Source organism: Pleurodeles waltl, chromosome 9, assembly GCF_031143425.1.
Source record: "Pleurodeles waltl isolate 20211129_DDA chromosome 9, aPleWal1.hap1.20221129, whole genome shotgun sequence".
Taxonomy (NCBI): domain Eukaryota; kingdom Metazoa; phylum Chordata; class Amphibia; order Caudata; family Salamandridae; genus Pleurodeles; species Pleurodeles waltl.
Window position 1 is genome coordinate 299,797,394 of NC_090448.1, and position 17,121 is coordinate 299,814,514.

Sequence of the window (17,121 nt, forward strand, 5' to 3'; positions counted from 1 at the left end):
TGGATGTGACTTAGCCGCAGGTGGTTGTCTCCACAAAAGCTTGCCCTGGATTGTGTGCCTTAGCTGCCTTTGCACCTTGGCAAAATGCTTATCTTCACGCTAACACATGTTGCACAATCGCAGACAATGACATCATCTGTGTGTGACTCTTAGTAAAAAAGGCACTGCAGTTTTCTGCAATTGAGGCAATGCAGAGCTGTCTATTTTCACAAAGAGGTGTCCTGCTATTTCTTCTGTAAACCTGGGTTTAGGTTTTTGCATAATGGCAAAGTTTTTTTTAAGATTCATCATTTGGCACTTTTTAAAACTGATATTATTTTTTGATAATATCCTTTCCATCCGTTGCGTTTATTGCTTTAAAATGTATCAAGGGTGCAGTTTTTGTGAGGAGAAAAGAGCCATGAGTGGAATGTGAGTGGGGCGGGGGGCTTTCTTTTGCCGACAAGATTTATGACAATACTTCATTCACATTGCTTATTGTGCCCTCTCGTCACCCTATGCGACGTGTTTGTCTAGTGGTCGCACTGTAAAATGTGCCCATTTATCCTCCTATCGTGTTCAACGGCCACACTGACCCATGACACAATTTGGTGATATGCCCAATACGTCCACTGTACTGTAATGGATTTCTTTTGTATTCACATATGTGCTCCTGGGTCAGTATATTAAATTAGGATCCAATCTGGCTGAATGTCTTTTTGCAGTAATTGGTGGAAGGGAGTACTATTCACAAGGGTGTCTTACATGTGTTCAATAAATCTTCCTCCAACATGCCTCACAGATTGCTACACGCTGTTCACCTGTCCTGTGTGCACATTTCCAGACTGTCCCATAGATAGATAGATAGGTAGATTTAGGACTTTTATTTTTTTACCATAGACCAGCATTTGTTTGTTTTGCCAGTAATTATATATATATATATACGTATATATATATATATATGTATATATACACACACACACACACAAACACACACATATGTATATATTTATACACTTATATACACATAAATATACATATATATATATATATATATATATATATATATATATATATATATATATATAGGTTTGTAAGTGCCGCATTTGTAGACTCTGTGAGACAAGGGAAAAATAAAAAATGCAATACTTCTAAAATTTTCTTTCTGTCTTTTCCAAACACACATTATTCACAGCTGTAAAGGTCTCCTACATATACAGATTTCAATTGAATACTCTTCTTCCTTCCCCCACGAAAATACATCAAAATGTAGATGATATCTCATCAGGCACAGACCTTATCCTTTAGCTTGTTCACTAGCGTTGTAAGGGGACATTGTAATGTGAGAAAGGATGCTTTGGGATCCTGACTAATATTGCGGGTACATATGTGTGGTTAATAAATTAAGCTATAGGATGCATTTGCACGTAATATCCCCAGTTGTTTAAAGGGTATGTTTTGTTCATAGTGCACATAAGTGGGTCAATAGCAGTGGCTGCTAATGGCTAACTCACCAACTTGTAAACCTGCAATGTTCAGCAGGTCCGCAGTAGTGAATGAGAAATAAAAAAGTTACCAACCGTATGATGTCACAATAAATTGAGATGACTCTGGTTCTTGGGTACTGCAGATAGTAGGCAAATAGGTATGGAAAACCCAGCACAAAACCCGGTTGGTGCCTTTTGTAGACCTTTGATCTCCTACAAATATGCTGTGGCGTGATTCAGTGCTGGTGAACTGTGTTGCGAACGGTGGGGCGAATGCGTAGACATGGACATCGGGAGGGCAATGCAGGGAACAAAAAGGTTTGGTGGTTGAATGAGTTGACCTGATCTCATCTTCAGAACGTTCATTCTTGAGAGGCAGCAATTAACAGGGACATTGTTAAAATGTGTATATTTTGTTTCTTTTCCAGTGATATGCAGTTACAGGGGATGCCTTCCACAAGGATTGGTCTTGGAAATTGGAGAGACAGTTCACATCCTGGAAAAGTTTGAAGGTGAGTGTAATTTGCTGCCAGGCTTGTGGCTATTCTTGCAATTGTCATAGCGAATGAGCCCACCACATCTAGCATGGACTCTGAAGATGTGAAATAAAACATGAATCCCAATTATGAGCTTTTATTCCCATTTACTACACATGGCCTAGCCTAAATATATGAATTGAACAGTCATCCAACATCAGGACACTCTTATAGCGTTTTGATGTCCATACATTGTATAACCTGGGGGTATCCAATGAGTAGTTCACAAGCTGTCAGTAGCTTTCCCCCACTCTCTAAGTAGTTTACGAACATGGAACTTATTCGGAGGTCAGGAAGAGTGGACGCTGTCTCCCTTTTATTGCCATTCAATTCTACACCGTTAGTTTGGGATTTATTCAAAACAACGGTGATAGGTTATGCTGTAGGCTGTTACAAAGTTAGTCACACTTTGTATGAGAGCAGCTCTAGAAAAACGGTAGTGCCAGTAGTAAATAGAACAGTGTTATACTAGAGGAGCGCAAATGAAAGTATCCGGGCTAGGTAGCAACTCAGTAGCCAAAAACAGCAGAGTCCTGTGCAGGAGTAGAGACATGTAACTTACTCATTGGACTTTGGGGATGAGTGTGCTTGTACATCTGCGTGTTTTTATGTCTGTATGTGAGTGTGCCTGTGAATGTCACCTGGTGTTACCCTTGGTATAAGTAGTCATTGCTGTCATAGTGGCATCTACTCCTGGTATGATAGTGGCCATTTCTTGGAAAATCGGGATCCTGGCATTACGGTGAAACTTTTTGACACCAATCATGGTCTCCCAGCATAATAGAGAACACCCTTTTCCATATTTGAAACACTGTTTACATCAGTGATACTCAAAGTAGGGCCCTAGGGCGCATGTGGCTCTCCTGTGGCTCTCCTGACATTTACATGCAGCCCCTGGTCAACAGAAGCACTAGGCTGATGAACCAAGTTAAAAGGATGTTAAATGAACAGGCAAGTATTTATTTAAAGGTTAATTTAAGTTAAAGAAAGGAAGAACTAGTGTGTCCTGCACCCCAAATTTAGAAATACTTTCATTTTCAAAAGCATCTTGCAGCAAATGTGTAAAAGTTTGATAGACTCTGTTAAAAATTCTGAAAGTGTATTTCATTAACTTGCACAACCATTTCACCTGGTTTCAAACACGAATTTAGAAAGTTTCACCCCCCAACCCTGACAACAATGCTTATGATGAACTAAGGGGCATATTTGTGAGAGGCTTGCACTGCAGTTGTGTCACATTTAGTGATGCAACTGCGCAGACCTCACAACCATATCTATGAGCCATGCAAAGCCACGTTATGTGGCTTTGCATGGCTCATAGATATGGAGTAAGGCAAGGCAACGCAAGTCACTGCATTGCCTTACTCTGCATCTGAGAGGTGTTCCAAGGTCATTGCTGTGGGTTTTCCAATGCAACATCCATGGATTTTGACGCATACCCAGATCCAAAACATTACCTCTCCTCAGGGGAGGTGCAGTGAGGAGAAATATGTTTCTCCTCATTTTTTCCTCTCTCTGTTTGTGCTGCAGTCTGCAAGAGAAGGTGTCCATTCCTGCACCAAAACAATCCTGCAAGCAATGCAGACACCCTTGTACCATGGTACAAGGGTGTCTGCATTTTCGTTAGGCAGCTGTGGGCCTGGCCCTTTTCACAGGGTCATTTCCCAAACTTTTTGCCTTCCTCCTCCTAATTTTTCTGACCCTTTTTGCTGACGTTCTCACTCTGGTGACTTTATCACTGCTGATCAGTGCTAAAGTAATTGTGCTCTCCCTTGTAAACTTGGTATGATTGGCTTATACCTGATTGGGACATTTAATTTATCTGTAAGTTCCTTGTACAGTGGTATCCCTATAACCAGGGCCTGTAAATTAAATGCTACTAGTGGGCCTGCATCACTGGTTGCACCATTCACAGAAGAAGCCTTTCAAACCTGTCTCAGGCCTGCTGGCGCAGGGCCTGCACACACAGTTGACTGCCACAGGGACCTGGCATCTAAATTTACTTACCAGGACTGGAACTTCCCTTTTACTACATGTAAGTCACCCCTAAGGTAGGCCCTAGCTAGCCCTATAAGCAAGGTGCAATGTATGTAGAAGGCGAGACGTGCCCAGTTGTGTGGCCTATCCTGGTAGTGACAAAGACTCTTTTTGGTTTCTAACTGCTATGAGTGCTGCCTTCACACAGGATTACATTAGAAATGCCCTACCTTATATCTGGGTGGTATTTTCTGATCTATGAGGGGTAACATAGGCATGTTTGGCATTGTTGTAATGATAGTGAGTAATGCTGCTTACTGATGCAGATTGTTTTTTTTATTTCTATTATAGGAATGCCTCTCTAGAAAGTGGGCAATTTCCGTGTGCTTATAACTCTGGTGTTTTGCAGGTTGACTCCAATCCACGTCTGGGGCAGATTGACAGTTGGCTTTGTGCAAGCTTTTCAGAAAGCCAGTACACAGGGAGGGTGGAGGTGTCACATAGGTGCATCTGCATATTGAATGGTGTTCCTGGGCTGAGAGGAGGGGAGGCGGGCACACCTGCATTTGTGAAGGCTGTGCCACGGCCTCACACAAAGGGCTTGTTTACCCCCAACTGATGTCTGGAGCCTGTGCTGGAGGAGAGAAGGGATCCTCATAGAACCAGTTGGAGCTGGTTGGAACCTCTTCTCCTCCTCTTTGTAAGTGTTGTGCAAAACTGAATATAAGTACAGGGGGCTATTCCCCATGTTTGGAGATACCATGAATCATTAAGAGACATTTTTTGGGCACGGAATGCTGTTAGAGGGACTCACAAGGAATCGCCTTGGACTGCTGCTTTTGTGCTGACCTGTGACTTGCTGGGTCACTAGGAGGAACTGCCACTGACTGAAAACCCCTTGTGCTGGCCTGCTTGTTGTACCCTACCGCCCTGTGCTTCCACTGGTGTCCCCAGGGGCTGGGTGCTGTGGCCCCTGCTACCCTGCTACTAAATGTTTCTAGGCCCAAGGACAGCGCTGTGTTGGAAGCTCCTGTGCCGGAGCATAGTGCCTGACGAGCGCTCTGTGGTATTTACTTAGCACGTGAGGAGCGCTGCACTTGATTTTTAATTGTGCTTTCAGAGCGCTTCCCTGCTTCTCCCAGATGGAGAAAACACCACCAGGACCTGGGCGGGCTGTGACATTCAGGCGCATCCGAAGCACGTTCAGGGAGGTGCCCCCGGGCCACTAAAGAGCAAAGTCTGGCGCAATCGCCCTCCTGGAGGTGCCCCTGGGGCGAGGCATACTAAGAGGAGCTCCCCCGGGCACTGGCCAGCTCTTCCCATTGTATATTCACTGCTGCAGCCTGGGAGAAGGAGGCTCGCACACCACGTCGGTTGTGGGCGCATCACCTGGAGGAGAGGCGCCCTCACCAGAGGTTCCTCACGCTCGCCAGGCCCCCTTTCTATTGGTTTGCTGAGGCTCACAGGTGGGTTGGAAACCTTGATGGAGGTCCCCCATTCCCGCTGTTCCCCCCATCGTCTTGGTGGCTCGCAGGCAGGCAGGAAACCTTGACGGAGATCCCCCAGTCCCGCCGGGGGCCATCTCCATGCTTGTGGGTAACGGGTGGGGTGGTGACCTCGCCGTGGGTCCCCCTTTCCCACTGGGCCCCCACAGAATGCTGATGACCATTTACCCTAATTACAGGCACACTCGCCCAGGAGCTCCGGGGCCCGACATGGTGAACCTGCAATTACGGTAGTTCCCCTAGAACCAGTGCAGATTCCCTGCATCCTTTGGGTAGAGGGTGGTTTTTGGGGACAATTCTCATTGCAGGACATATGCACTAGGGAGATGTAACTTCTGATGTGAGCATTTTGAGTCAGGCCTTGACATTTATGTTATTGTGGTTATGCTGACTTATGCAAGATGAGAGTGTTTACTTGCCATGTGTTCCCTGATGTTCCTTGTATGACCATTTAGAATGGTACATTTACTAGGGCATGTGCATTTTTGGTAACATGGTTATTGTGACCTGATGCATTCATGATGATGTATGTTTATGATAACATGTGCCTTCTTATAGTAATGTTTCCTGACTACTGTTTATGTTGCAAATAATCAGTTACCTATATGTTTTATATGCCTACTGCTGGCTTTTGCAGAGAAATAGTACTGTGTAACGTTGGGTAGCAAGGTATTACTGACATGTTGTATTTGGTCTAATGATGTTGTGTACAATACAGCTTATATTTATATAACTTGGTGTTGTGTCTCTGTTTGTGGTGTACATTTTGTGTCACATGTGTTGTGTGTGTTGTGCCATCACTTTACACATTGCCTCCAGGTTAGGCCTGGCTGCTTGTGCCAAGCTGCCAAGGGGGTGAGCAGGAGTTATCCTGGCTGTGTGACCCCCTCCTCCTTACTACAGAGTGTGGATTCTGCCTGGCTTAGGTGCATACCCTAGCCAACCAGAAACCCAATTTCTAACAGCAGCCAAAACAGCCCCAGCGCAGTTCGAAGGAACAGGAATGTGCCGTATTGCATAGATACAGCGTATTCCTGCCCTTTCCTTTTGATGCAGGGCAGTGCAGCAAGATGACTTGCTTCACTGGCCTGCACCAAAATGTCATAAATTTGGCCCTAAGAGTCAAGTCAGCTGTTATGTGCACTCTTTGGGTGGCCTGGATTTCTATTATAATGAACAACATTATAGTTTAAAATATCAAACACTGGAGAATGTTTTGTACTGAAAACATCACGAAGTCAGGCATTTCGAGATCCTCTTAGGTGATAATAAAGAAAAAGGAGGGCTAAAGCAAATCCCTAGAGTCACACAGTTTAGTTAAGTGGAGAAGCCGGGATTCATCCCAAGTTTTTGGCTTCACACTGTGCAGTTTAGACACTAGCTGTATATGCTTTGCTTCCCCTACACCCACCTTACTGCCAATTACCACCCCCCATAACCCCTGATCTCTGCCCTGATGGCATCAATGCAGCCCTCGGTCACATCACAGACCAAACTTTGTGGTCCCTGGGAAAATGTGAGTGAGTACCTATGCTTTACATAATCATGCCTACCCCTGTGATATTAGTGCCCATTCCTAATATTATAACGGCTACCCGTAGTATATTATGGGCATCCTTAGCACATTGTGGGCATCTTTTCTAATTGAGGGCATGCCTTGCATTGTGGTGTCTATCCTGGCATGTGATGAGAATATGTGGAGATGTGAAGCAAAAAGTGAATACAGGGGCAGTGAAGCGAAATCTGGTTATATGAGACAGTTTTGAGGTTGAGCATTTGATTTAAAAGACAAGCTGCTATTTAATGACCAAAAGTGTTTATTTGAATTAATATATTTTCAGAAAAAGTCAACCTATTTGTATATTTAGAAAATAATACTGAGGTTTAGTGGAAAAATTTTGAATTGCTAAAATATATATTCACATCTGATTGCCGAATGCTAATATGTTAGGATGAAGTATTTCTTGTTCCTGTGTGCAGTTGATGATATGGTCATATTTCATTACTCATGTGGAGGTATTTAATACTAATAAAGCTTTTTAGGACATTCCTGTTGGTAACACTATCTCATTTGGTTTGATGCTCACTACTGGTAATCAGCAATGGAAAGCCTCACTTGTAATTTTGTCTGATGTGGTTACTCTTTCAAATGTTTATATTTGATTTTTGTTAATAGATCTTGATGGTTTGCATTAATCAAGGCTAAAGTTTTTATTGTTTCAGCCAAACAGCCCATAACAATTAAATAGTTATACATTTTATAATTTAAAACATCACATCCGGAAAAATCACGATTAATTCATAAAATGAACTGGAATTAACAATGTCAATACGGTCAATGATCAATAAAAATAGACAGTTACTATTTGGCCATTTAACCAAATTGCATCTCAGCATTACAAAGTTATTAGTCTCAAGTCCAGCTAATACAACTCAGGTAATGCAAGTCCAATAATAATAAGGAAATATTATGCCTCGATCGGGGTGAAAGAAAGGATAAATACCCAACACTCTAAGGTGCGCTAGACGTAAGGCGCAGACATATTTGGGCTTGCATCAGGACGAGCTCTCTAGAGAAACAGTTGGCCGTCCTTGCTGTGGCTATGTTTGGTAGTACATTTTAGCACTTCTGAGTGTACATGGGGCCATTGACTGCAATGGAAAGGGAATATGCAAAGCAATACACTAATATGCTGTTGACACTCAGCAGTATCTCAGGGTCCCCTGCCCTTTGAATATAATCAATCTGGGAAACTTCCCTCAAATATTACTTGAATAATGTCAACCTTTTCATTGAAACTGAATCCTAACAAGATCACATTTGTCGTTCTTCGTCTTAAAGACACTCACCCATCAATGGAAAAATGTTCGACGCTCTGCCTGCCCTTCTCAGAACGTACATCTACAGATGCCTCAGTAGCAAAATCCTTGAAATTGATGAAGGCAATACATTTTATTGAGCATCTCAATAAGGTAACAAAAACAGTTACAAATCACTTACACCACTACTTTTTCCGAACAGAAGACTTCTGACCATCTGTTTACATTTCGGTACGTTACTATATAGACTGTGGCAAAGTCACTTTAGCAGGGCTACCTAAATTTACAATCTCGAGCCCAAAGCAATTCCACCGGTTACCACTAGAAGCACATCTCAGCTTCAAGGTTGCATACGATACACACGAGGCGAAATAGTCAGAGCTCCATGCTACCTGCAAGAATAACACCGCACCATATTGAGAAACAAACTAACAGGAAGAAAAGTGAGAATGACACTAGCGGCCCTAAAAATAAAGAAAAACGAGATTTTCATATGGGCTTTTAATGCCTATCCACAGACTGTCGAACAACATTGAAAAATCATGACAAATCCAAACTTCCTTTTCTTCCGAAGTACTCATAAACTGCACCTTTACAGTTTTTTCTCTCACCCATAGTTTTCTCTTCCCTTTTAACCCAAGTCTCTCTTTTAACCCAGATTTCAATTACTCAGTTTCCCTCGGAATGCATTTGGAAATTAAAATTATAAAGCTCTGTAAATTATACTTACAGCGCCCCACTGTCCATGCAGCTGGTGCCATGATCAATAATAAAATAACATAAATACATAAATAAATAAAACAGAACACAGCCACTTGAAATAGCTAAACAGATGCAACTATTGGAAGACGAATATATATTTAAATAAAAAAAAAAATTACTCATGAATTGGAAAAGGGGAATCAAACTACTATAATACATGACATGTCATTATAACATCTGGTGGTATAACCAAATCTCCACCACCTAGAAAAACACTACAGATAATATTCGCTAGTGTGAGATCCTCAATTCTATAGTACCATAATAATACTGAGTTTTAAATTTTGTGCTGCAAATCCCTCATAGCCAGAATATCGACTACCAAAATATTTTTAAGGTAAGTACATATAGATAAGTATGCATTTTCTATTGCTAATTTCACGTATATGTACCTTGACTATTTATGTAATATATTAATATATGTATTTACACACACACACACATATATATATATAAATATATACACATATTTATGAATATGCCCAAACCCAACACACCGTGCTGTTCTTCCTGCATTTCACCAAGTGGGGCCGGTGCACTGCTACTAGCGCAGGACCCGTAAATCATGTTGCAAATGAAGACAAAATCCACGCGGCACTCCAAACAATTTTGTCTTTAATTTTTCATGGATGGTACACAAAACAAAGGGCTTGCTTCTTAGCGGCTACACGTTTCGACCAAACGTTTTTCTTCTAAAGCAACACACAATGATGATGGATGGATTGTTGAAACGTTTCAAACCCTCACCCCCAGTCACAGATCCAGGTAAAATCCATTGTCCTTTTGCTCACCAGTCCACTTCAGTTTGGACCCAGCCATATGCAAATCAGTCTTGACCCGTGGGAATAGCCCAACTCAAACTGCCAGGCCAGGTACTCCCTGGATCATAAATAAGCATCCTGGGACTGGTTTTGGGATATCACCCCTCATCAGCCAGCCTCGCTTGAATTCAGTGCCACAGCGAGCATGGGACCCACATCTGGACATACCCTAGGCACTTAGTGTGACTTTAGCAACACAAAAGGATAATGGACGGAGGGCTGAAACATTTCAAACTCTCACCCCGTCACAGATCTGGGTTGAATCCATTGATCTTTTGCTCACCATGCCACCCCAGTTTGGAGCAAGCCATGTGCAAATCATTCTTGACCCTGTTCCCCATGGGAAAAGTCCAGCCTGAACTGCTTTCGAGGTATCACCCCCATTAGCCAGGCTAGCTTGAATCCAGTGACACAGCAAGCAAGGGACCCATATCTGTGCTCACCCTGGCCACTTAAGGTGACTTTAGCAACACAAAAAATTGATGGACTGTGTGTTGAAACTTTTCAAACACTCACCCCTATCACAGATCTGGGTTGATTCCATCATTCTTTTGCTCACCATGCCATTCCAGTTTGGGCTCAGCCATCTGCAAATCAGTTGTGACCCTGCTTCCCATGGGAACAGCCCAGCCCGATCAGCCAGGCCCTCCCTGGATAAGAAACAAGCATCCTGGGACCGGTTTTGAGGTATTACCCATCATCAGTCAGCCTAGCTTGGATCCAGTGGTACAGCAAGGAAGGGACCCACATCTGGGCATACCGTGGCTACTTTAGCAACACAAAAGGATAATGGATGGAGTGTTGAAACTTTTCAAATGCTCACTTCCAGTCACAGATCTGGGTTGAATTCATCACTCTTATGCTCATCATGCCACCCCAGTTTTAAGCCAGCCATGTGCAAATCAGTCTTGTCCCTGCTCCTCATGGGAACAGTCCAACCCGAACTGCCGGGCCAGGTCCTCCCTGGGCTGGAAACATGCACACTGTGACCAGTTTTGGGTTATCACCCACTGATCAGCCAGGCTAGCTTGAATCCAGTGGCACAGCGAGCTAGGGATCCACTTCTGGGCATAACCTGGCTACTTAGGGTGTCTTTAAAAATGCAAAAACGATGATAGACAGAGTGTTGAAACTTTTCAAACACTCACCCCCAGTCACATATCTGGGTTGAATCCATTGTTCTTTTTCTCACCATGCCACCCCAGTTTGTAGCCAGCCATATGCAAATCATTATTGAACCTGCTCCCCATGGGTACACTCCTGCCTGAACTGCAAGGCCAGGTCTTCCCTGGACTGGAAACAAGTCCAGTGGGACCAGTTTCAAGGCCTATATGACCCAGAAGGGGGGTTGGATGACATCCTCCCTCATTAAGTTATCAAACTGGCCCCGGGGAGGTGGTGATCCCCGGGGCACCGGGGTTCGCACGGCCTCCTACTTTAATGTCTAGCCCTGGGTGAGGTGGTGGTCCTCGGGGCTATTAAAGTCCCAGGAGAAAGGTCTGTGCGGTAACCCTCCTTTACTAAGTAAAGCCCCTGGGAGGTAGTGGCCCCTGGTGCTAAAGGAGACCAATGGAGGGGAGTGCCTTATAATTGTAAACGAGCCACGGGGATCTGTGGCCCCTGGGGCTAAATGAGCTTCTGGAGGGAGGCCCCGTGTGCCCCCTCCTTTTTTTTAGTAGATATTGGCATGCTCCCTGACCTGGCCCACCCAGGGGCTACATATATATATATATATATATATATATATATATATATATATATATAGCAATATATATATCGATATCTATCTATGTGTATGTATATATATATATATATATATATATATATATATACACATGACCAAGGCTGCTAGTCAGCCTAAACGCGTTGTGTTAAATAAACTTACTCTTTTTGACCTCCTGAGAGTGCAGCTGTCATTAAATAATTTTGTTGCTGAGATATACGTATATCTAGATACATATGTATATATATATATATATAAATATATTTATATATATATATATATATATATATATATATATATATATATATATATATATATTCGTACTCCTTAATGCTGGCTACCGCCATGCTCCTGTTGATGCAGAGAAACCCTAGCTATATTTTAGTCACAAGAGACTAGATAGTGGATTTCACACACTGGGTCGATGAACCAAATCAAATCTGTTTTAGAGAAATGCCATTCGAAATACTTCATAAAATATCACATATAACATATGATAATCAATATTCACATCAGCTTATTAAGTTAATGATTTATTTCCCTATATTAACAACACTAAGGTCAGAAAAACAATTCTCAAACACAAGTGATACATATAGAGAAACAATAATGTCTGATTCGAACTCTGGATATATCTAAGTTTAATCAAGAAAAATTATCTCAATGGTTATTACACAAAACCACAGCAACAGAATCTGAGCAAGAGAAATTGAATACATCTTACAAATGACAAGAAAAAAATATCAATGACAATTCATGAGAATGTGGGTAACGCCTCACCAACCACTAATTAGCATTAACATGTTGGGTTTCATGTAAAGGTTTTAGTAACACAAATTTAGAAAACATCTGACTATGGTGCTATCAAAATAAGCAGCAGTAAATAAACATTTGCAGCTGGTACCTGAAAACAAAAGACAAATAACAATTCACAGCTCAAACATTTACCAAATCACTATGGTAATCTGCAACAACGTCTACTTTGTCAGTGGGACAGCAACATCAGGCACCAACATCAGGACAGGAACAGGAATAAGGGTAGGGTGATGGTTTAGAATTTGGACTATAAGATACACTAAACCATCTAAGCATAAGTTCTGTATTGAAAAGACATAAACTACTAAACTACCAGAATGTCAATAGACTATGTGGAAACATGAACTGTCAAAGTGACAGATCATAAAGTAATAGAATCTCTAGAACGCAGGATGCATGAAAATCCCAAAGAAGAATGACCCCCCCATTTATAGTGACTGAACATTAAATTAAACTTGTTGAATGAAAATGATTGGATAAAGCACGAGGTGAGAAAGTTATGACCAATCAGAACATTAACAGATATCAAAATTATACAATTAGTTTACTCTAAGCTCTTCTATTTGCTGTTATTTCATTGACGATATCTAAACTAATACTTTTGTATCCTGTATTTCCTCTTCTTCACCTTCATCTGTGGATCCATTGTTTTCACTCCAGCGGCATACGACGTCACGGGAAAACAATGACAAAATATGTTGCCACACCATTTCTTTTCCCTCGAGGAAAGACATACAAGTTAGAAACACAACTACAAACAATGAAGTCAGTCAAACTACGGAAAACACTAGAAATATTTTATTCAGCTTGCATTGCACAGTGACCTTGCATCTGCTTCTACTTCAATCCAGCAGAGGCCACTAAATACATATTTAATGCTACCATTTATTTTAGTTAAAAAACACACTCCCTTGTAAATGAAAAATAATTGCAACAGCTTAAGTTAGCATGGACAAAATATAGGCGTTACATAAGATGGTGGCCATTTCAGTTAGTCACAATTCTCATAAACACTATGGGGGTCATTTCAACCCTGGCATTACAGGACCGCCAGGGCTGAAATGACGGAAGCATGGCCAACAGGCTGGCGGTGCTCCCCTGGTCATTACGACAGTGGCGGAAGCGCCGCGGTCGCACCTCCGGGGCCATTTCCTGCCACAATGGCCCCGGCGGTAGTAATCCGCCAGGGCAGCGCTGCTAGCAGCGCTGCCCAGGGGATTATGAGTCCCCCTACTGCCAGCCTTTTCCTGGCGGTTTGAACCGCCAGGAACAGGCTGGCGGTACAGGGAGTCACGGGGCCCCTGGGCGCCCCTGCACTGCCCATGCTTCTGGCATGGGCAGTGCAGGGGCCCCCTGACAGGGCCCCATGCGGCTTTTCACTGTCTGCTCTGCAGACAGTGAAAAGTGCAACGGGTGCAACTACACCCGTCGCACGGCCGCAACACCGAAGGCTCCATTTGGAGCCGGCTCCCATGTTGCGGCCTAGCGGGGATGTCATAATGGGCGCCGCGAGAGTGCAGCTGCATTGGCGGCCGCACAGCGGTTACAACTTGGCGTGCGGCGGTTGCCGCCCACCAATGTTGTAATGAGGGCCAATTTTATTATTAAATTAATTCACACATTAATCTGTAAGCAGAATTGCGTAAAGTCAAAACATTTATCAAAAAAAATTCAGCTCTCACACTCCAGAAGGTATATTGGCACATACGTAGAGTCAGTACTCACCACTTTCCATCTATCATAACCCTTAAGCAAATTTCCAGCAAGGATGCCAACATTGGAGGTGCTTGCCATGTAGCTTTGTTAACGTGCTCTTGCTCACAACAAAGAAGTGCCATTTTCTAAACCCATTGAAAGTGCATGTGACAAGGATACAATAGGCAGTAACAACAGACTATGGTCCACTAAAAATACCTCAATTTCCACAGAAAAAAAGTTTTTTGATTTGCCTATATCTTTGGTCTCGTTTGATGCATCTTCATGAAATTTTCCCAAAAAAGGTGGGCCTAAGAATGCTGTTGTACATGGAAAGTTTCAGGTGATCCATCTAGTGGGGGCCGAGAAAAAGGTGGGGGGGTCAAAATAATGCATTTCACATGTTAATTCTTATATAGATTTTGACATGACTAGAGCCCGAACTGCTGAACAGAATTACACCAAATTTGGCAGAAAGGTAGCTCTTGGTCCAGAAAGTGCCCTTTTTCTTATTTTGTGTAAATCCATTTTGTAGTTTATGAGATAAAACCAAACTTGTATGTCTAGCAGTACAAAGGCTTTGTGAATCCTCCCAATCTCTTGCAGAGATCAGATTGGCTGCCAACACTTCAACCAGGAAGTATTGGCAGCCATTTTGAAACGCGGTGCCAACCAAGTCTAAAAAACAAACCTAAAGCTAAGAAAAAGGGGCAGGGTAAGTTCACCCTAAGCCCCTAGCTGTGGTCCAGAGGTCCCCCAGGGACCTCCCAAGGGCTTAAAAACATTTTTTGTTTTCAATTTATGGTGAAATATACAAATACCCACAAATTTCACCAGTATTGCCCACGGGTGGGCCAGGTCTTGGGGGCATTGGAAAGATAGGAAGGGCGCACACTGCCCCCCTTGTAGGGCTATAATGTCTCTGTATTCTTAGTTTTTTTGCACTGAAAAAACTAGTGGTTACAGGTTACAGGGATGTTATAGTTAGGAAACAGAATTTAAAAAACAAAAATTACAGGGACGTTACAGTTATAAATTAGCATTTAAAAAAGCCAAAGGTTACAGGGACGTTATAATTAGGCTCTGAACTTACACACACAAAAACATAGAAATTCAGCTGTTATAGTTAGAGTTATTTGAAGTAACTATAAGTCATGGCCTAAGGTAACTATAACTCGCATCCTCTCCATGCACTGGTAATGACCTCACATATTATATCAGTAATTGCATCCTATATGACAAAATTTATAATATCATTGGAACTTTTGAAGTAAAATTATTGATGGTAAAACTGTGCATGGTGGGAGTGCAAGTAATAGTTATTGTGTTTTTCAGTGAATTTCTATGTTTCCGACAACCTGTCACACACGTCCCTTGGCAGTGCGTGGTGGTAGGCTGGCCGTAGGGCCTCACCTGCGCTCAACCCTATGTGTGCATCCAACCCCACGCTACAAGGGAAAAGAAAGGCACACAAAAAACAGAGGGGAGAAAGCAAAGAGAAAGCAGTGAGAACATGGGAAAAGCTATGAGAAGGCAAAAAGAAAATGAGGAAAAGGCAAGAAGCACATACACAAAAAACGGAGGGGAAAAAAACAGGGAAAAAGCAAGGAGAAAGCAGTGAAAATGGGGGAAAACATAGGGAGGCAGGTAAAAAGTAAGGAAAAAGCAGTGAAGACGAGGGAAAAGCAAAGAGAAGGCACTCAAAAACAGGGGAAAAAGTAAGGAGAAACCAGTAAAAATGAGGGAAAAGCAAAGAGAAGCCACACAAAATAATGCAAGGAGATGGCAGTGAAAATGAGGGAAAAGCAAGGAGAAGGCATCTAAAAGCATGGAAAAAAGCAAGGAGAAGGCAGTGAAAACAAGGGAAGAAGCAAGGAGAAGACATGAGCAAGAGTGATGCAGCAGCACGGGAAGAAGTGGGCCTTTTTTTAAAAAACAATTGCTGTGTATTTTCAGATCCACAATGATTTTGTGCCAAAATCTTTAAATAAAGGGTTTTTGGCCCCCGGTGGGGTCCCTGTGGAATCCCACAATCAGGCCTAAGGTGTCAGGTTATTAGTACTCTCCTACCTTCCTTTTTTAAAAACATTTTTCTTCTGAGTCAGTTGGGTCCCAAGATGACTGCCAGCACTTCAGCCAGGGCTGGAAGCCACTCAGATTTCAGCATGATATCTGGCAGCAGAGGATCCACACCCTAGATATACACATTTACTTTCCCTTTAATAATTCCAAACCTACTGAACAGATTTACACCAAATTGCAAAAAGGGCACTTTCTGGATCAAGAGCAAGCTTTCTGCCATGTATGGTGTAATTCTGCCCAATTGTTTGGGCTGTAGTCGTGTCTACGATCCCTGTGGGACACTGCACAGGGAAAATGTGTTTTGGGACCACCTCTTTTTCTCTGCCCCCACTTGGCAAATCACCCTGAAACCTTCAAAACTGCACCTGAATTGTAGTACAGTTTTGAAAATTTCATGAAGATTCATCAAATGGCGCAAACGTTATTGGTAAAACAAAAATAATTTTTCTTATGGAAACTAGTTACTAACTATAACTTCCTACTGTTGACTGCCAGTAGGGATGGGGGGGGGGGGAGAGAAAGAGAGAGAGAGAGAGAGAGAGAGTGTGCGTGTGTGTGTTGTCTGTGTTGGCATCATATGATGAAGCTTCACAAAACTTTTTTTTTTAAAAAGGTAATCCGCCCAGCTCCTCCTTGATATGTTTTGTGGTGATTCATTAGGTGGGGGCCAAGAAAATAGGCAGGACCAAATCACAATTTCCCCATGTAATTTCCATAGGGAATTCAAGTCAGAGCTACAAGCAAAATAGCTGAACCAAATTACACCATATTTGTCAGAAAACCCGAACTTAACGCAGAAAGCGTGCTTTTTGTGACTTGGTGTAAATCCTTTCAGTAGTTTTAGGGATATTGAGGTTCACAATTTATAGATATATTGACAGTTGGGCAGAAATTAAAAAACACAAGCCCTCTAATTGG

The 17,121-nt window shown here is 42.5% G+C and overlaps 1 protein-coding gene across 1 annotated transcript in view; it reads left to right on the forward strand.

Annotated features, from left to right (window-relative positions):
• DOCK3 (dedicator of cytokinesis 3) overlaps positions 1 to 17,121 on the forward strand; it is a 1,331,886-nt gene that overhangs the window by 335,525 nt on the left and 979,240 nt on the right. Inside the window, exon 2 of the mRNA XM_069206772.1 lies at positions 1,895 to 1,978. Within this exon, the coding sequence (XP_069062873.1) occupies positions 1,895 to 1,978 (84 nt within the window). The remainder of the gene's footprint in view (positions 1 to 1,894; positions 1,979 to 17,121) is intronic.